The sequence below is a fragment of the Leucoraja erinacea genome, chromosome 26 (genome assembly GCF_028641065.1).
Source record: "Leucoraja erinacea ecotype New England chromosome 26, Leri_hhj_1, whole genome shotgun sequence".
NCBI lineage: Eukaryota > Metazoa > Chordata > Chondrichthyes > Rajiformes > Rajidae > Leucoraja > Leucoraja erinaceus.
This window is the reverse complement of record NC_073402.1, coordinates 22,451,817-22,473,497: the sequence shown is the minus strand read 5'-3', so window position 1 is coordinate 22,473,497 and position 21,681 is coordinate 22,451,817. Positions and strand designations below refer to the sequence as shown.

The 21,681-nt window shown below is 42.3% G+C and overlaps 2 protein-coding genes across 5 annotated transcripts; both read right to left on the bottom strand.

Moving 5' to 3' along the window:
- Positions 1–1,794: 1,794 nt before the first annotated feature.
- Positions 1,795–9,220, bottom strand: gpn2 (GPN-loop GTPase 2). 4 transcript variants are annotated; one of them, XM_055656402.1, is made up of 6 exons: positions 9,107–9,220; positions 6,625–7,081; positions 3,981–4,137; positions 3,528–3,688; positions 2,762–2,892; positions 1,795–2,537 (listed from the first exon to the last, which is right to left on the bottom strand). In XM_055656402.1, exons 2-6 carry the CDS (start codon positions 7,039–7,041, stop codon positions 2,423–2,425), a joined length of 981 nt encoding a protein of 326 aa, XP_055512377.1. In that variant the 5' UTR covers positions 7,042–7,081; positions 9,107–9,220; the 3' UTR covers positions 1,795–2,422. The 4 variants fall into 4 exon arrangements, with proteins under 4 accessions (XP_055512377.1, XP_055512376.1, XP_055512375.1 ...); XM_055656401.1 differs by having other exon boundaries at positions 6,625–7,118; positions 9,107–9,214; XM_055656400.1 differs by having other exon boundaries at positions 6,625–7,118; positions 8,973–9,212.
- Positions 9,221–11,716: 2,496 nt separating this feature from the next.
- On the bottom strand, positions 11,717–18,846 carry gpatch3 (G patch domain containing 3). The gene is made up of 7 exons (XM_055656389.1): positions 18,328–18,846; positions 17,135–17,568; positions 16,492–16,663; positions 16,292–16,369; positions 15,314–15,435; positions 14,339–14,466; positions 11,717–13,921 (listed from the first exon to the last, which is right to left on the bottom strand). The coding sequence occupies exons 1-7, from the start codon at positions 18,662–18,664 to the stop codon at positions 13,726–13,728; spliced, it is 1,467 nt and encodes a 488-aa protein (XP_055512364.1). The 5' UTR covers positions 18,665–18,846; the 3' UTR covers positions 11,717–13,725.
- Positions 18,847–21,681: the final 2,835 nt, after the last annotated feature.

Here is a 21,681-nt window from a genome sequence, read left to right as displayed (position 1 = left end):
AGCGCAGGGAACCACCCCACAGGATCCATCAATTTCCAGTCCCACAGACCTTGCAGGATGTTCCGTGCTGACCACTGCCTGATGGACATGTAGTCAAAGATGTTGCTCTGGATGAACTTTGCCATTAACAACAGGTGATGCGGCAATGTCCAGCTGTCTGGCGCATTGCACCTGTGCACACACACTAGGACACAAAAAACTTTGACAATACCGTTTCATCAGTTTGCCTAATCCCTCCCTGGTCCACCTCTTCCATCACTCTCTGTAATCACCCCCCTTTTCCGCAGTCCCTTCCATCGCTCTCTAATCCCCCCCACCAAAAAGTGCCTCCCTCAGTTACCCAATAAATAAGAACCCTTCTATTTTCCTCTACACGGACTGCAGTCTAGAGGACAGAGATTAATTCTCTTGAAGTAGAAGGAACAGCACTTCACTGCGAGATGTTCCCGGTGGGGTGGGGGTGGAACAAGAGTTGGTCAATACCACCACATCCAAGCACATGAAGAGTTTACCATGAAACAGATGCTACTGCCTCTCCCTTCCCCTGATGATACCGTCTACTCCATGCAATGGATCTAGAAAGTTTGGGGCTGGAGGTGAACTGTGTTTATGTGAAACAGAGTACACAGCATTCACTCATGTTCCTTTCTTTAAACAACAATCTTGCTCGTACATCCTCAATCTTATTTTCGATGGACTGCACATTGGCCATGAGGATACTGCCGAGGGGGGGGGTCGTAAGCTCAACTCTTACTTGATGGCCTAATGCATAATGCTGCCCCAAAATTCTTACTTTTCTTTCATCTTGAGCCCCATTTTTTCAAGGAGGCTTTGACCATGTCTTCGAATATTTTTCACTTTGCATGACAGTATGGAATTAAAATAGGAGGGTCTGCAGTCTACATCCCGGCCTGATCATATGTTCACACAGCTCTTGAACTACACACAGTTGTCAACAAACACCAGAAGACATCTAGTGACGCCTTCTCCATCATTGCCAGGGACAAAAACAAGGCTAGCTTGAAGAAGATACTTCCAAATTACCATCAGCATGCCTCCTGCAGCAGAGGATCATACAAATCGCAATCAATGCTACTTCATCATCGGACACGCATATCACCTGATCTCCAACATGGAAAATCACGCCAGCCTGCTGTACTCATTCAACTTGCATAAAGGTATAAGCAGCGACTGATGAGCACAGTTCCAGTGAAAATTGTACAGGACTGGTCAGGGGAGTGACTTCCTGACTATTTGGACTTGGTAGACCGGGCACCATTCAATGACTTGACAATGGACCAGAAGGTCTGGAATCTACATGGGACCAGATCTGCAGCATTCAAGTCAGGCAATCCAGTGTACAAGTCCAGGTACGACCTCGTGAAGGCCATCGTAAGCGGAAAGAGAAACTTTAGGACTAAACTGGAGGCACAATTGCTCAGAGCCTGCGGCAGGGTTTGCATGTCATCATGTCTTGCACAGGGAAACAGAGTAACTCAAGTGACAGTGACATCACTGCCATGAAAGATCAACGTTTTCTATGCACACTTCAAAAGGGAGACAAAATGTACCTTCGGAAGACCCCTGACCTGTGTAGATCCTTCACGATGGTGAACTCTCGGAGAACATCCAGTCTTAACGCTGCACCTGGCTGCATTCTCAAAACCCGCGTGGACCAACTTTCTGGAGACATCTTCAATCTCTCACTACTAAAGCTCTAGATCCCCATCTGCTTTATAAGGGCATCCATAACAGAAGAGCACTCAGCAATCATAACAGGCCTCAACAATCAAATCCTGTGTCAATAAAGTTTATTAGCCATTGTTTTCCAGAATTGTCATCAATTAATTTGAGATACGGGCCAACAGTAATTACACATTACCAATTGCCCTCAATTAACCTACCAACCCAAACATTTTTAGGATGTACTTTGGAAAATGTGCCAGCTCCACACAAGCAGCATCAGAGATCATGGTGGAGCCTGGGTCACTGAGGCAGCAGCTCTTCTAGTTATGCCATGATGCCACTTACATTTAACACTACGGAAGACAACAAATATTCTTGCAGTTGCCAGCATCTCTGACGTAAGTGAAATCTTCGACATTGATGTCTCTACAAGACCGTTGACTTCACTATTAATCTGTAAAAAACTACTGCTATATCACTAGTCTGGAGGAGCAGAATGTACTGAAACTAAATATCTTTATTCAATACATTAGAAAAAAAGGATCAAATTCACAAAATATATATATTTTTAAATCATGCTGCTTGATGCAGGGTTGGGTAAAAATGATCAGTAAGTGATCGTAAGGTTCAATTGCAGCAAAGCTGAGAACAACAGCTCCTGCCGCACCTGGAAACATGCTGCGAGATCCCATCTCGGCCACTGAGTCTCTCATAGTAGGTGTAGGCTCTGCTACGGTCAGTGAGTGGATTCACACTGTGTGGAATGTTGCACATCGGTGGAAAACTGTCTCAAATCCTCCTCCACATCCTCTTCAATTGATCCTGTATATTTCTCCTGGGCCTCCATAGACCTATTTATAGCTAAGGAAACACACCTAGGAAATTTGGCAATTATACCGATATAAACAAGTATATAAACAATATAATTAATAAACACACATTAATAAGTTAACAGAATTATGGAGGACAAGGGCAGGAAGTGTAAGTGGGAAAGGGTAGAGGTTGTCATGGTGTATCTGTAAATCACTGGCCTGATAATCAACAATGTAGAGTAAATTGTCTTTACAAAGGATACTTGCTGAAATGGAAATCTGCTCCCACTGCTGCGGACATCATGGCCTCCATTGTTCTCTGCTCTGAGTTCCCAAAACAATATCCATTTGCTTTATCAACAGCCTTAATCACATACTTCATTGTTTCTTTATCCTAGGAGAGAAGCCAGGCATATTCTTCAAAATCTTTTAAATGCTAAGGCAAGCTGGGCAACTAACGACCTTAAAGAAACATCTGATTATATCCCCAAGCTGAAACACTCTCCATGGGCCCAAAACTTCATCCAGTTCAGAGGAACACTCCCTCAGCGGCAGTTAATACCCTCTTCATCCCTTCTATGTGCCTCTCTTAATACCCTGTACAACTGCACAAGCACACATCTGTGGATAAAATTCTAAATAGAACTAAAAGCATTGGAAAAAAATATGTAACCAGGTCAGGCGACAATTGACACGATTCCAATGTTTGATCACAGACATGAAAAATTAGTAGTTAATGTATAGATATCTCCTCATATACTGAATATTTCCTGCATTTTCAGTTTTAATTACAGCGTGTACCATATTTCCACATTTCCCATGACTTGAAACCCCTCATAATCATAGCAACGTGTCCTTTTGCATTCCAATACATATCACACATCTTCACTCTCTGAATCCTGACACTTTTCTCACTCAAATTCCTCAATAATCAGAGCACCTCACTGTTTACTCACCATTCTGCAATGTTCTCAAATAATAGTCAACCTTTTGATGCTGCTGAAAAGCTGTTAATGGATAGCCACTCACCTGCACATTCAGAGGGATAAAGGAGACCAGACTATAATCTTGAATCACTTCTATAAGTTTCTTGTTCAATCGCCGAAAGTTTTTGAAAAAAGGGTCTTTGGCAAAGTGATCCAGAAGGTAGGACAGATCCAATACCTCAGTGTAATATTCCAGGTTAAATGCTTTAAAAAAAAAACACAGGTACAATGAATACCCACAAATCTGTTAACCCATTGCTTCTGTGAAGTCTCCTTCTCTGTCAAAGCTCCTATCACATTTGTGAATAATTATTTTGATATGATTAGTGAATGAACAGAAACAAAAATATTTCCAATTGTCAATTTATCAAATTCAAAAATTGAAGACTGAATTTTGGACCGAAAGTTAAAATTGAGAAGCAATTTTTGGTTTAATATTAACTCCAGACCTCCTCCCAAATTCTTACCGGCAGACCCAGAGACCAAATAGCCGTACCTATTTTCCCAAACTTTTCAATCAGATCCATTTTGGAGAGGACATTAACATGCGGCAGCTCCATGTGCAGCATTGTAGACAAGGATGTGCAGAGTACAGAGATGAACTTTGCTGGATCGGTGCAGTAATGAGAATCCACCAAGTGAACAGCTGTTAACTACAGGACAACATAAATCAGATTTACACAAGGTCAATGTAATGTTTCTTTACTGGGCTCAGTATGCATTTCTTTACTCCAGGCTAAAAGCATATTGCTCGGCGATGGCAGTACATTCCTGATTTGTGGGATCTTTTGATCACATCTACAGTTTAAAGAATACATCAAGTGCTTGGAATCATCTGACTTAATGCTTGGAATCATCCAAATCCAGACTTCACGAGTGAGTGGATCCACAACCTCGTGAAGTTCCTCCAGAAATCCCTCCTCTCGTGTTTGGTGACCCTGACTGCCATGAGCTGGATTGCTTTTGATATCTTGTACTGACAAGTAGTAACATGACCAGTCAGTGTGCAGCCGGGATCAGGGTTGTGGACACCAAATGTCAGGAACGTGGACAGATTTGCAGCCAGAGATAGGGTCCTGACTACTTGCATGTTTTACAAGCTGGAAGATTTTATAGCCATGGAGAGGTTGGCAATCCTCTGTCATTGCAGCCTGAGTGTTGTTCCCAATAGCTTTAATGGCATCTGTTGGATTTGTTTAATCATTAAACCTTCTGATACATGATCCTAACCCTCGCAAATAATGGACTTTGTGTAAAGTATTCAGGCCTGGACCATATAATTGCAAACACATGTCCCTTTCCTCGAATGGCAACTTATACTGGATATGAAGTAGTGAACCCTCACAATAATGGGGAGGGGGGTGTATGTTATTGCTGATTGTCTGCTATAACCAAGTCAGGGGGAGGGGGGGGGTTTAAAGTTCAACCCAAGGCCGGGAGGGAGAAAACACGGCGTTGGGCAGAAACAAGAATGTGAGAATTAACAGCAACGAGAGCCATCGGTCCCAGCCCCACACGCCCGGAACGGGACTGGTATTCATGCTGTTTGCTCTCTCTGCTCCCGCAACCAGAAGCACATTGTGTGAAGCCAACCCAGTGGGTAACCTGGTGGAAGTGTGGGGCTGTACAATGGGAGCCTTGGTCCGCTATAACTGGAATCCGTTATGTAGAGGTCTGTTATTGTGAGGGTTCACTGTATTTGTAAAGATATCTGGAATTGTGTTGTCTGTGCATGATTTCAGACAATGCAGTAAAGGTTGTAATGAAAAATTATCTAAACTTCACTACTCCCTTGAGATACAATCTGGTAATTTGTCTTTAACCTTCCTTCTAGCCTATAAAGCTGAACAATAAAGAGGGTGGTTAGCTTAATTAACTGGGGTACAGAAAGTAAATGCAGGGAGGTCTTGGTATCATTTTATAAAACATTGGTGAGACTACAGCTGGAACTGTGTCCAGTTATGGTTACTACACTATAGGAAAGATATGATTACACTGGAGAGGGTTCAGAATAGATTCACCAGGCTGGATTGAATATTTCAGTTATGAGGAAATACTGGATAAGATGGATTTGTTTTCCTTGGAGCAGAGAAGGCTGAGGGTATACCTGATGTTGGTATACAAATTAAAAATGATGTGATTCCTCAGAAACTTTTCTCCAGAGTAGAGGCATCTAAGACCAGGGAGAGTAGGTTTAAGGTGGGGAGTGAGTGATTTTGACAGACAGAGGAAGAATGTTTTCGCCCAGAAAGTGGCTGCAATCACAGCACCTGAGAAAGTGATGGAGGTGGGAACCCTCACAACTTTTCAGAAGCAACTCGACCAGCGGTTGGATTGCCAAGGAATAGTAGGCCACAGACAAAGTGCTGCTAAATTAGATTAACGTAGATATGCATTTGATGGTCGGCATTGACATGGTGGGCTGGAGACTGTGTTTCTGTGCTACATGCCTGTATAAGAACCCTGGAAATTGACTGAATACTGTAGGATCTATAACATGACCTTTAAGCCGCAATGCTGTATCAAGTCAGCTGCAATCTAACAAACACCTGGGAAGGGAATACGGAAGCTGGGGGTACATCAAAGTGAGCAGGAAACAAGTAATACTTCACCCTGCTATAGGAAGAATCTTGTTAAGCTAGAAAGAGCAGGAGGCTGAGGGGTGATCTTGTAGAGAAGTGTATATGATCATGACAGGAATAGATAGGGTAAATGCACTGAGTATTTTACCCAGGGTAGGGGAATCAAGAACCAGAGAACATAAAAGTTTAAGGTGAAAGTTGAAAGATCTAATAGGAACCTGAGAGACAACTTTTTGACTCGGAGAGTGGTGGGAATGAGATGCCAGAGGAGGTAGATGAGGCAGGTACTATAACAACATATAAAATACACATGGACAGCTACATGAATAGGAAAGATTTAGGTTATTGGCGAAACATGGGCAGGTTTGACATGTGTAGATAGGGCATCTTGGTTGGCCTGGGCAAGTTGTGTCAAAGTGCCTGTTCCGTGCTGTATGACTGTGACTATGACTTCAAATATAACTTTCATCGTCACCTCTGAAGCATTGGATGTTTCCTCTGCAAATGTTAACTGTCCAACTAGGTCCCTCAATCTGTCATGTACAAATGTGAACTCACCCTGAAATTCCATTTGGCTAATTGTGCAAGGATGTTTCGTACAGAACAATTGTGAGTGTACAGTTCCACCTGACCAGGACAATCAAATAGGAAATAATAGTCCTTGAACTGTTGCATCTTCTCCTGTAGCCAGTCCAGGTTTGCCTCTAGGTATTCCATGCAGTAAATAAGTCCTCCATTGGGCCCCAGACCAAGACCATCCATAACATCATCAAGCTTCACCAGTTCCGCAATGTCCACACAACATTGGTAAGGAATGAGGTCATTGGCAGGGTCCAGGTTCACTACTGCAACTTTGCGGCCCAGTTTAGTAAGGAATTCTTGCATCCCTGCACAGTAGGTGGTCTTCCCCGAGCCAGGTGGCCCAATAACCACCTGGCCAAAAGTTACCATGGCACGCCTGTTCTCTTCTGCCATCCTAATCGTATCTCCAGGTGCTCATTATAGCTCCACAGGCCTGGAACAGAGAAAAGTCACTCAACCAGTGTGAATTGCTGGCAGTGAGGTAAACAATGATGTGGCTGTTAGTGGACACAAATTCAAATTGTTAATGAACACAAATTCAAATTTCATTGTGACAATTTGATCATTTATACCAGAGGGCATGATGTCAATTGTTGAGATCTGAATGCACTTACTAAATGGACAATGTAACCAGATTCAATAGTTATGTTCGAGAAGAAATGTATAAATAATTAAGGAGAAAGTTTATTGGGATCTGGAAAGAAAATACACAGGACTTGCACAAACCTGGCTCAGACGCCGTGGCTTTGTTTTATCTCCTAATGTTTCAAAATTCTGTGTTACCTTTTCCCCAACAAGACCAAACGTGTGATCCACAAAATTTCAGAACAATTTTGCAAATTAAAAATGTCAGAAGTACTCAGCAAATAATGCACAAAAAAACAGTTGACTTTTTAGATCATCAATAAGGTAGAGATAAGATTAATTTATTTTATTGGAGGCACAAGGAACCGCAGGTGCTGGGATCTTGCGCAAAACACAAAATACTGGAGGAACGCAGCAGGTTAGGCTGCATCTTTCAAGGGAATGGACAGGTGATGTTTCAGGTTTGAATGGAGGAGCCAAATGAGACGTTACGTTACTCCAGCATTTTGTGTCTATCTTCAGTGATGTTTCAGGCCAGGACCTTTTGTCACACATTTAAGAAAGAACTGCAGATCCTGGTAAAATCAAAGGGAGACACAAAATGCTGGAGTAACTCAGCGGGTGAGGCAGCATCTATGGAAAGAAGGAATTGGCAACGTTTCGGGTTCTTCAGACTTTAGAAGAAGGGTCTCGACCCGAAATGTCGCCAATTCCTTCTCTCCATAGATGCTACCTCACCCGCTGAGTTATTCCAGCATTTTGTGTCTACCTTTTGTCACGCCTTTGATTGGAATGGTCACTTTGGAATTCTCTTTGCCAAACAGTTGTGAAGGCAGGTCATTAACTATATTCCAGGCAAGTCAGCAAACATTTGAACTACCTACATGAGTGGCAAGGAGCACGCGAGGAAAGTGGTTTTTAAGCTAAAACTGGAGGAGCCATGATCTTGTTGAGCAAGCTATCAGGGAAAATTACTCCTGCTCCAATTTGTACACTACCAACTTGTAACATTCACTCTCAGTCCCCATAACTACTTCAAGTGCTGAGTTTAGTTTAGTGATACAGAATGGTGGTGAATCTCTGGAATTCTCTGCCACAGAATGTAGTTGAGGCCAGTTCATTGGCTATATTTAAGAGGGAGTTAGATGTGGCGCTTGTGGCTAAAGGGATCAGGGGGTATGGAGAGAAAGCAGGTACAGGATACTGAGTTGGATGATCAGCCATGATCATATTGAATGGCGGTGCAGGCTCGAAGGGCCGAATGGCCTATTCCTGCACCTATTTTCTATGTTTCTATGGAAACAGGCTTTCAGCCCACGCCACCCATCAATCGCCCTAGTTCTATGTTATTCCTCCAGTTCTACGTTATCATAAAACAACAGGTTCCATGTTATGTTTAAGAAGGAACTGCAGATGCTGGAAAATCGAAGGTAAACAAAAGTGCTGGAGAAACTCAGCGGATGAGGTTCACATCTACTCCCTACACACTAAGGGCAATTTTATAGAGACCAATTATCCTACCTATGTCGCATTATATTAATAAAGTAATATAATTTTAATATATAAACACATGTGTTTATTATATTTCCGATAGTTTCTGTTTTTGCACTGGAGTTGCGGTCCCATGGCCGGATACCGCACATTCGAGTAAGATTGTCATTGTTCCGTTTGGGGACTTATAACAATAAAACACTTATTGACTCTCTTGATTCCCGAAGGTTCCTCGCTGCCCCACTCACCCCACTGCAGCGCAATAGCTACCGGTCGCCCTGGCCACTGCTGTAACCCCGGACCTCCGCCTCGGCTGGTTGTGGCTTCCCGCTTTTCACAGACAGCAACCTGTGCTGAAGAGCTTGCGAGAGTGCGCACCTACCGACGGAAAGCCATCTCTCGCTCTCGCTCTCGCTCCCGCCGCCTTCCCTGAGCAGCATCCGTTGCCAAGGCCCAGGCCGCGCTGGCGCCATTGAGCATGCGTGCCCTCCCCCCCTCTCATTCCCGCGCGTGCGCCGTGCTACCTCCACGGGCGGAGTGTGGAAGAAGCAACTGTTGGTTTGCAGATGTTGGTTTGGGTTGACACCGAAGACAGACACAAAATGCCGGAGTAATTCTGCATCTCTTGAGAGAATGGATGGGTCGAGACCCTTCTTCAGCCCACTGCCGGAGTGGGTTCAGTGCGGCCTCAGTTGGCGCCCTACAAATCACCCTACTTCCATGTTATTCATAAAACAACTAGTTCTGTTATTCCCACACTCTCTAGAGCAGGGGTTCCCAACCTTTTACCCCAGGCAACTTTAATAGCACATAACAATGTTATTTCACTTATTTATGAACTAATGATGCCGGTATACCAGAACTAAACACAGTCAGTCAATGAGAAAAAATATGTAAAAATCGAGAATCAATAAATTCACCCCCAGGGTAGGCGATATTTACCCTCTGGGGGGTAAATTTACCCCAGGTTGGAAACCCTTGCCCTGGAGAGTGTTAGATTTAGGTCTAAGGGCTAATGGAATAAAGTGATATGTGGAAAAAGCAGGGTACTGATTTTGGATGATCAGCCATGGGCTCGAAGGGCTGAATGCCTACTCCTCCATCTATTTTCTATGTTTATACACTAGGGGCAATTTTATAGAGGCCAATCGCTGTGGCCACTAGACAGATAAATGTGTGGGAATCAACTGGTTTGCATCGAAGATAGCCACAAAATGTTGGAGTAATTCAGTGGGACAGGCAGCACCTGGAGAGAAGATGAATGCTGATAAAAAAAGTCTGGCATTGTTCAAAAATTTGGAAATACTGTACTACCAACATTTATGAAATACCGTTATTCGCTGCTTCCTGCTCTTCCACAATTTAAGTGTGTATAAAATTAATAGTGTTTTATTGTCATATGTCGCGAAAGGGAACAACGACAATCTTACCCACAGTAGCACAACCGATACGTACTAATCATAGTTAGACACTAAAAGCTGAAGTAACAGCGGGACAGGCAGCATCTCTGGGGAGAAGGAATGGGGATTTTTTAGGTCGAGACCCTTCTTCAGACTCGATCTGAAACGTCATCCATTCCTCTCCAGAGATGCTGCCTGTCCCACTAAGTTGCTCCAGGTCGGCCTTCGGTTTAAACCAGCATCTGCAGTTCCTTCCTACTCGTAACCATAGTACTCAGTAAACACCATAATAAACAAAAGGAAGTTCAATATATAGAAACAATATAGTGCAAACAATTTTACACTTCACTCCTCTACTTACCTGAGCCTCCTTTGTCTCCTTTTTATCTCTACACTTTGTTCACCCATCTGCCAATCAAATCCCTCACACGTGTATCCACCTATCAATTGCCAGGCCCCCACCTCTTTTCCAACTTTCTCTCCCTTCCTAAAATCAGTCTGAAGAACGGTCCACACCTGAAACGTTACCTATCCATTCCTTCCACGGATGCTGCCTGACCAGCTTAGTTACACCAGCACTTTGTACTTCAGCATCTGCAGTTTCTTGTGTCTCATTTTATTAATTATTTTTTAATTTTCGTATTGAAATGTTTAACTACATTTTTCCATGTTATACAGCATCTGCCATATATTTGCCTACTCTTTAGAAACATAGAAATTAGGTGCAGGAGTAGGCCATTCGGCCCTTCGAGCCTGCACCGCCATTCAATATGATCATGGCCGATCATCCAACTCAGTATCCCGTACCTGCCTTCTCTCCATACCCTCTGATCCCCTTAGCCACAAGGGCCACATCTAACTCCCTCTTAAATATAGCCAATGAACTGGCCTCGACTACCCTCTGCGGCAGAGAGTTTCAGAGATTCACCACTCTCTGTGTGAAAAAAGTTCTTCTCATCTCAGTTTTAAAGGATTTCCCCCTTATCCTTAAGCTGTGACCCCTTGTCCTGGACTTCCCCAACATCGGGAGCAATCTTCCTGCATCTAGCCTGTCCAACTCCTTAAGAATTTTGAACGAGTCTAACAACTTGATACTACTTCCAAAACTCTCAGTCCTACCGTTTCATCTTGTTGGGAATTTAGGATTATTACACTTTGTTTTCTTACTGAATTTATTGATGTATATTTCTAAATAACTTCCCTGCAGCACCTGCTCAGTCACCACTGCCACTCTGAGAAAGCCCAGCTTCTTCCTATTCTTTGTTTCCCGTCTGTCAAACCAATTAACAATTAAATATGTTATCCCACATCTCGGGTGCTTTAGCTTTGCACGTTAAGCTCTTATATGGGACTTCTTCAAGGGTTTTATTTTTAATTTGTTACACTATGGTTATCTTATTGTAGTTTGAGGCATAGATAGGTGTGACAGCCAGAATAATTTCTCAGGGTAGAAATATCAAAGACTAGAGGGCATAGCTTTAAGGTGAGATTCAAAGGAGATGAGTGGGGGCTACTTTTTTCACACGGTCATGGTGTAATGTAAAATATCTTGCAATATTTTATTGATTATTTGACTCTTAATGATTACACTGTTTCTATTAAAGTTAAATAAATATTTATTTTTTAAAAAAGTGTACAAAATATCTTTCTCTTCAATTAAACAATTATAACTTTCTTATTTATGTAAACAAGTTTATAATTACAATACTATTCCCATAGTAAGAATGGATGGACACTTGGTTCTAAGGTTTCTCCCTATCATACAAAACAATGTACATGATCAATTTTAGAGTAATGAAATATTTAACATATACATATCTCAGGTGTGAAAGATGAGCTCACATGTCCAACCCTTGATTAAGGTTAGAAATATGAAAGTGACCCTATTGTGATTCATATTGGCCACTTGATTTGACTTGGGAGAACTGGTTGAGTAGTGAGGTAAGAAAGAATGGCTGGATAGCAGCTCATACCATAGTATGATACCACAGACTCTGCTCGTCTGTGAGCTTCCCTCAGATTGTGACCACATTTGCTGGCTTAGCTTGGGGGAAGTGCAAGGACTGTAAATAACACTTTGGACTAAATTTGGCAGCAAACTGAAGCCCATAATTAGAGGAAATGTGGGAAACAAAAGATTTTAAAGTAAAATGTCCTGAGAAAAAGACAATTTTTGTCGATGGTTCAAGTTATGTGGAAAGAGATACAGAAAATGCTGGCCCCCACAGGGAGATCATGCATTTATCCACATACAAACAATCAAGGGATCATTGCTGTGTGTTCAAATCAGACCCGATCAGGTGTCAATTACCAAGTAAAGCAACGCGTTCTGCCTGCACTGTCGAAACCTTAATTTAACGGTTGTCCCGCACAAGGCAGCAATGGCATTGACTACAGTAAAAGCTATCAGTAAACGTAGTGAAGGTAGTGAAACTGAATCAAATGTGCCATTTTATGGGATATGCCATGCATACTTCTGTGAAACATTTAGCATTAGAAAGGATGTGCAACTTGAGCTATTATCCTCAGTCCTCCAGTAAAGTGGAAGAAATGAATTGAATTATGAAAGTTAGGAGAACATAATCACAAAATTACACAAGAGGCTTCCCCTAGCCCCAATACAAATAGCTATTAGGTGGGGAAGCATAACAAACAACAAGGCATTCCCCGTATTAAACAGTTCACCGAGAGACACAAAGGAACACCTGTACATTTGTTAATGCCCACATTTATGAAAGGTGAACCAAGATAATTTATGAAGGATTTGCGGAAAGCCTTAAAGGCACGTGCAAAGGGACAGAAATAATGAAAATGGATTACATACATTTCTCCACACACACAAAGAGCTGGAAATTCGAGCTCAAGCAATTGTATGAAATGATGTGCTAGTACAATTCTCAGACCCTTATACAAGGATCCACATAATATTGTTGAAGTGGCCAGTCCTATAATACATGCTGTTTAATTATGCAAGAAAATGGCAACACTTTAATCAAATTAAACTGTTCAGACTGAGGACAAAGAAAACCAGAAGAAACCATCTGGCATTTGAACCCAGAATGTTATCCCTTCTTATGGGATATAGAAATAGTATCTGTAGTCCTTGGAACCACATTACCCGGTCAAACCACTATTGGTAAAGCAGGGGTTCCCCAGATTACAGAAGACCTTGTAGTCATATAGAGATCTGTATGAAACCGGTTCTTCAGCCCATTGAGTCCACATCAATGTTACATTTTCCACATATCTTACATAAATTCCATTTTGTTGCCCACATTTTCTTCAACACACCCTAGATTTTCCCAGTCACCTGCACACTGGGTGCAATTTACAGTGACCAATTAATCTACAAACCTCACATCTTTGGGCTGTGGGAGAAATCAGACTGTCGGGTGAAAACCCCTGCGGTCACAGAAATAATAGGCAAACTCACAGGCAGCATCCGAAGTCAGAACTGGACCTGGGTCTCTACAACTGTGAGACAGTGGCTAAAGAGGCTCTTTGCTACCTCATCGAAAGGTTAAAAAACAGAATCTACCATCATCATTCACAAAACTAGCTTCCACCTGGGATGCACCAGAAGATGTAAAACGCCACTGAGTTAATGTTTGCGGACTTTTGCTTTAATAAACTTTACGTCCTCTCTGTACTTCATGCTGGTCACTGGCTGTCTTCGGAGCAGGGTGTCACCCTGGTCTATCTCCTCAGGTTGGTCATACACAGTTGAAATCTGGTGTCTGGGCTGTCGACAAAATTTCTTAATCGGCAGAAAGTTCTGAATTCTTTCTCCATGATACCTGCACAGGGTGTCAAAGCAGCAAAAAAAAACATAAGAGGATATTTAAATGTAAAAGATGTAAAAGTTCACATTTCTGATTAGCAACAGGAACTTCAGGTGATACCATAGCAGCATCTCTGTGTTGGACTAAAGCTCTGTCACAGCACATTTTGCATCTACCCGGCTCAATCTGCTGAGTATTTCCAGTATTCCATTTTAATTTCAGATTTCCAGCTTCTGTAGAATTAGTTTGGAATACAAAGCAACAAATCTTTACTGACCGTTTAATAGGAAAGCACAGTGACAATCTGTTGCCGACTGCACATAGTGTCAGTTTATTGAGCATACTGAAACAATGGCACTTTATTAATTGATACTTCTGCAGAGTGAAGACTGTCATTTGTATCAGACTCAAAAAGTCATTGGTATCACCTACCCGAATCCTCGCTTGCATTTTGGATTCTGCCCATCGTTGTCAAGAGCATCAGCTAATCCGGAGCTGCTGGGGCCAAGGCCTTGACCATCCTTCCATCCCTGCTTTTCCATCACTTTCCTGCCAATTCCCTGAGAAAGGGATAGAAAGAGCACATTGATCCATGCAATACATCCAAAGAAAGGAAGCCAAGATGATAAACTCAGATTATGTAACCATGTTTTATTTTTCCTGTCAAAATACAAGAAGCACTAAACTAGGCAGGTATCTGTGACAGGGAGCTGAATGATCTGATGCTGCAACACCAATCTCAACATCACCTCATGCTTAAACTATGCTTTCCAGGAACTCAGTTCAATAGTTTGTAAACAGCACCGAACTGCTAATGTATATACAAGGGGTAAGCCAGGAGTAAGATGAATTTTCCGTTGCAGAATGAATGAAGCAACTGTCAACATTCCACTTCTGAGGAGGCATACACATGAGACCCCAAGGCGTTTTTCTGAAAATTAGCGCAAAACTTTAAAAAATATCCTGACCAACATTCATCCATGAACCAAAATCATTGCTCCAAATGAATGGGATATCTATCTCCTTTCGTGGTTGTGGGGCCGATATTACTTCAAAAAGCATAACACTTGGTACGAGTTGGATAAGCGGGTTGAATGGCAGCCTCTTCTTCCTTTTCATATGGTGCATGTGAGAAACAACATTTTAAGGGAAATAGCTATTGCAACACTGCTGTAGCAAAGATTCTGAGTAGATTTATTTGGTTTGTAATGTATTTGAAATGACCACACAAACAAGCATTGAATAATGTAGCTGGTCTTGTGGTTCATGGCAACAGAATGATGCTCTGGTATAACTAGCTTTTATTGCTGATACAGAATAAAAGTTCCATAAAATATAGATTTAAACATGAGAATCTGTTACCATTATGTATAGTTTTGAATCATCCAATGCAGCTGATATGCTTACCCTAGTGTATTGCTCAAAGTCTCCAATACGAGGGGACTGCACAGATATGGTCTCAAGACCCTCCCTCAGTCGTTGCTCCAGCCTCATCTGCACAAAATCTTGGGAATCCTTATCACCTCCATCTATGAAAAATACAAAAGGAATTTAAGGAACAAAAGGAACAGTTGTTTTTTTCCCCATCAGAAATCCACCAAGGCCAAATCCTTTGAACAGTTGCAATTTAGATGAGGCATGGAGTCTTCAATCTATGACACAGCCAGTAGAGTTGCTGCCTCACAGCGCCAGAGATACAAGTTTCATCGTGTTCTTGGGTTCTGTCTTTGTGGTGTTTACATTTTTCCCTGTGACCATGTGGGTTCCTTCCTAACGCACTGGTTTCCTCCCAAAGCCCCTGGTTTCCTCCCATAGCCCTCCTCCTGGCTTTACATTTCACTCCTCTTCTCTCCTTATTTGATATTTTTTTGTCTCCTTTTCATCTCCAGCCTTTGTCACACACACCACCCATCTTATACCACCCACCCAATCAGTTTGAAGAAGTGCCCTGAACTGAAACACTGCCTGTCCATTCCCCCACAGATGCTGCCTGACCCGCTGTGTTACTCCAGCACTTTGTCTTTTGTCCTAATCCCCATGCACCAGGTACAAGATATCTGGCAGGATGTAAGATTCAATAATGCCATACAGGGCAGAGATTTTAAGCTCTGCTTCCTTCCTGCCCTTTCCTCTTCCCCTCAGGTCTCTTTAATTAGTTGCAGGTTCGTTATCTCTCACATATTGTATTTCTAACATAATTTGCTAGATGCTCTGCATTTATACTCAATGCTTTTTTTTTAAACTAATCTAGATGTTTGCCTTACAATTAAATTTGATGGATATTTCTTTGTTCTGTTACATTTCTAAAGGACTGCAAAAAGAATCAGGATTATGCAATGCCATATTGGTATCACACATCAAACAGATGATAAATTTATAAATTACCATGTTCTCCTGATCGTCCTTTGTTGTAGTAAACACTCATATCGACATCCCAGTCATCTGCTGTCTCCTCATCAAAATCTGAAAGATAGAGCATGCCAATCTTAAGCAAACCAATTTGCCCGAATCTCCTGCCCGCATCATATCCTGATCTCAACCATCCCAAGTCTCTGGTCAAAAAAACACACTGTGCCACATCCTACCTTTTTTCTCTTGCCAATACTGTGCATCTGTGTAAAACACAAGGCCAGAACCTCCTTTCTCCCATTTCAGCTCAATCTCTTCCTCATACAGTCGTTCTTTTGACCGATCCTGGGTGGTAACATCCTCATAGAATGCTTCATGTCTCTCCCATTCCTCACATTCATCATTGTCCTGGAAATAACCAAATAAATATTATTGTTAGATGAGAACCTGACATTTAGTTAAGAGATACTGAAAATAGGCCCTTTGATCCACCAAGCACATGCCGATCATCGAACACCCATTCACATCCGATCTACATTATCGCACTCCCTACACGTTAGGGGCAATTTACAGAGTAAAGTTGGAACAACACAACTTCCCCATGATAGAAGGCCAAAAGCCATGAAATATTCCCACAGCCGAGGCTGAGACCCTGTAATCATGAACCACCATCAGTGCTCTATACACCCAAATGGAAGGCTCTGTTTAGTGTCCTGCCTTGCCAAGGTAACCATCAGTGGTGACAGATTCCTCAAACTAAGTGGCAGCAAGGGATTAAGTCCATCTTCCCCAATGATCTTCCTTTGGGATCATCAGGGTGCAAAGCTCTTCCTTTACTATGGGTCCTCAACTCACTAATGACATGAAAATGTTGCTTACATTCTCTGAATGTGACTCCTCTTCCTCTTCCTCTCTCTGTGGAGATTCTTCATGTCCTGCCTCTTGCTTCATTTTGAACTCTGGTAAATCAGCAGGTGAATCTTGCTGTGGGTACTCTTCTGTTACGTCCATCTCAATCCTTCTTTTAAAGTGCACCGAGGTTGAACTCTGGTACTGGAAAGGAACATTCCCATAACGCCGACTTGAGCTGGTCTTGGGGAACTTCAAACAGAGCTTGGTGATGATGCGGGGAGGCAGGCGACATGCCTGGATCAATTCCAGGAAGACTTTCAGTGGAGTTCCCACATTCCCACTGGGCATCACCACTGGAGGGTTTAATTCTGGCAATCTGGACAGATCTTCAATGGTGAAAGTTTCACTTGGTGCTCTCCGACTCCGAAGCTCCTTTCTTGTTTTGTATGAAAACTCCGAATCTGTTTTACAAATAAAAGTAACCAAAGATCTTTCACAGAAAACTGTAATAGCATGAAACCCACACATGTAAATATACCCAGCAATTCCCTCGGTAAATATACCCTCTCCCATTCCATTTTGACCATCACCTGTCAGTTTAATTCCCCAGGTAGGTCTGAAGAAGGGTTTTGGCCTGAAACGTTGCCTATTTCCTTCGCTCCATAGATGCTGCCGCACCCGCTGAATTTCTCCAGCACTTTCATGACTTTTCCAGCATCTGCAGTTCCTTCTTAAACAGTTTAATTCCCCCATCCCACTCTCAATTTGACTGTCTTCCAGATCAACCCTGTTTCCTCAGGTTACCTTCCTCTTATTTTTCACGATCATCCCAACTACCCTTCAATATCTGTCCATTCAGAAATTAAATGGCGGATAACTGCAGTCCATTCCCTCCACAGATGCTGCTTGACCCGAGGAGTACCTCCTACATCCCGTGTATTGCTCACGATCGCAGCATCTGTAGTCTTTAATCCATTTACCTGTCCAAATGCTGTAGATTCGAGCAGCTACGGCAGCATCACCGAAGAGGATAGCTGAGATAACTTTTCATACAGATCATATTTTATAGCCTTTCACAAACATTCCCTTTTGTTTTTTTTACCCCTCCACCTCAGAATGTCGCTCTCTCCCGGACCTCAGAGTATTTTAAGCACTTCCCACTTTCCCACTGCTCTCCCCACAGCCCCGATTCCCAATCACTCGCCGACTGCGGGCCTCACCGGCCATCTCCCCGGCTCTGACCATTCGGATGCAGCAGCGTCCCCGCTGCCAATCCCCGGCTTTGTCCACCCACTGGTTGCCGTCGTACATCCGCGGGAACTGCGGGGCCCGCTCGGCCAAAAGCCTCACCACACAGCAGCAAGTCGGACTCGGGCTACCGTCCGCCCCTTGACCTGTGTCTTGGTGCTGCTGCCGCCGCTCGGGCCGATGGCGGTAGTGGAAGCAGCTGAAGCCACCGGTCTCCGTGAACTGTGAGAAAAATAGCCGGAGATCAGCGGAGCGGAATTCACGCGGAATGTTCCTGACAACAGCGTAAACACAGGCCGCGGCCGCCATCTTAGTAACGGGCAAGCGGGAGCACACGCATGCGCATATTGGAATAAAGAGTTGGCCATGTTTGACATTGACAATAGATACAAAATGCTGGAGTAACTCAGTGAGACAGGATGGTGAAACCAAAATGTATAGAAATGGCCTTTATTAAAATCTGACAATGTTCACTTTAACCACATGTGATTTTTTCTATTACAAATCTCAATTTGTGGAGTACAGAGGCAAATAAATACATTTATTTATTATCTGAAGAAGGGTTTCGGCCCGAAACGTTGCCTATTTCCTTCACTCCATAGATGCTGTTGCACCCGCTGAGTTTCTCCAGCTTTTTTGTGTACCTTCCAAATAAATAAATGATGGGTCTTTGTTCGAAACATTATGGAGGACACTGTAAACAATTGCCCTGTGTGGGTGTTTAAGCTTCACATGACTCCTATCTTGGAATGTGGCTGAATGTGGTTACTACAGGGGTTGCCTGAATAAAAATCAGAATTTAACAGATTAATAAATTTTATTTATTTTTATTTATTTTTTATTTTAACAGATTGACATGAAGTCCTTGGCTTGGCATCTTGCTCTTTTCCTTTAACTCCTTGTGACCTTTGATATTAATGCTCCTCCAATTCTATCCTTTTTTACATCCCTATTTCAATATTCTGTCGACAGTACATATGACAATTAAACACTCTTGACTAATTTTAATTACACCACCAATGATGGTGCCATCAGCCACCAAGACCCTGGGCTGGCAATTTCATTTCTTGAATCTCTCTAGCTCTTCATTTTCCTCCTTTCATTTAAAATGCTCTTTAAAACCAAGTACCTCTGACCAAGTTCTAATATTTCTGAAGCAGGGTCTTGACTCGAAATGTCACCTATCCACGTTCTCCAGCGACGTTGCCTGACCTACTGAGATGCTCCAGCATTTTGTGTCTTTTTTCTAATATTTATTATTATGGTTCATTATTAAATTTAGTTTAACAACTCTCTTGTGAAGTGCCATGGGATGTTTTGTAACATTAAAAGTCGCTGTAGAAATACAACATTTATAGATTCTAATCTTACATTGCTTTATACTATCTATATTACTAGAAGGTAAGCAGACCCATCTAATTAGTATTTAGATGACAGACTGCACTGGAGCACAGGGTATGAGGCTTTCCTGAAGAAGGCCTGAGTGCTTCCAGGTCACACTACCCACAAGTTAGTTATGATGTAAAACACTGCTGCCAAGCACTAGAGATAGAAACATAGAAGGTAGGTGCAGGAGTAGGCCATTCGGCCCTTCAAGCCAGCACCACCATTTAATATGATCATGGCTGATCATCTATAATCAGTACCCTGTTCCTGCTTTTTTCCCCATATCCCTTGATTCCCTTAGCTCAAATTCCGTTCGATCTGGGTTCAATTCTGCTGACAGGTGCTGTCTATGTGGAATTTACGCATTCTTTCTAACTGCATGGGTTTCATTTGGATGCTCCAGTTTCCCCCCTCATCTCAAAGACATGTAGGTTGTTAGGACAATTGATTATTATAAATTTCCCCTACTGTAAGTGAATGGGAGAACCTGAGGGGGTGGGGGCAAGTTGAATTGACCTAGGATTAGTGTAAAATGTGTGGTTGATGGTCAGCACAGACTCAGAGGGCCAAAGGGCTGTTTCCATGCTGTATCTCTCTGTGGCCTTATGACTATGAAACATTGTGTCTTGCCAGCAGTTTGTTTCATTGATTCTGTTGGTGGAAATATGCATTCTAGTATATTCTGGGTCTGCTAAACAGTAATGTAAACAAGTGGGTTTTCAACATTCTTTATAATCTTTGAACAGCTGACTGGAAGAAAGCAGACTGCACTGTGCACATTTGATCAGTAGAGAGCAGTACCAATCAACCAACATAACTTCCGTACAAAGGTTTGGGAAATGTGTAGAAACATAGAAAAATAGGTGCAGGAGTAGGCCATCAGCCCCTCAAGCCAGCACCGCCATTCAATATGATCTTGGCTTATCATCTAAAATCAGTACCTCGTTCCTGCTTTCCCCCCCATATCCCTTGATTCCTTTATCCCTATGAGCTAAATCTAACTCTCTCTTGAAAGCATCCAGTGAATTGGCCTCCACTGTCTTCTGCGGCAGAGAATTTCACAGATTCACAACTCTCTGGTTGAAAAAGTTTTTCCTCATCTCAGTCCTAAATGAACTGCCCCTTATTCTTAAAATGTGACGACTGGTTCTGGAGTCCCCCAACATCGCGAACATTTTACCTGTATCTAGCCTGTCCAATCCTTTAAGAATTGTATGTTTCTATAAGATTAAAATATTAAAGTATTAAAATCCAATAAACTGCAGATGCTGGATATCTAAAATAAAAGCAGATAATGCTGGAAATACTAATAGATAATGTAGGTCAGGTAATAACCGTGGAAGAAATAGATTTATCATTTGAGGTTGAAAATCCATCATCAGAACTGAAAGAAGCTTGTTTAGTTGCAGGGAGGGTGGAGAAAGGATTAGGTCTCTGATAGGGTAAAATCAGTGTGACCATAGGGATAAGAAGTCAACAAGGTTATCAGGTGATTAAATGAACTTGAGCAGTTAAATTGTGAGGACATAGACAAAATAATGTAGAGAAAAGAGCATGGGAATTGTGAAATGCAGAGCAGGAGGACATCCTTTGCAGGTCATTGTGAAAGGTCCCAGAAAAAAAAAAGATGATATAACAAGCCAAGCCAACATCTTGGATGGACAACAGATATACCAAGAGACATACTCCTCTCTCCTTTCAGCATTTCACAGAGACCTTCATAACTCACCTATCTACTTGCCACACTCTCACTTGCCACACCCCGTTCTAAGCTAAACTGTGCAAATGCAGGTGGTGCAATTATTTACCCTTTCCCCACTATTCATGGACCTAAACATAGATTCAGGAAAAGCAACTATTCATTTGCACTTCTTCTACTCCAGTGTAGTCAGTGCTCAGTGTGTAGTCTCCTCTACATTGTTGAAACAAAACATAGATTT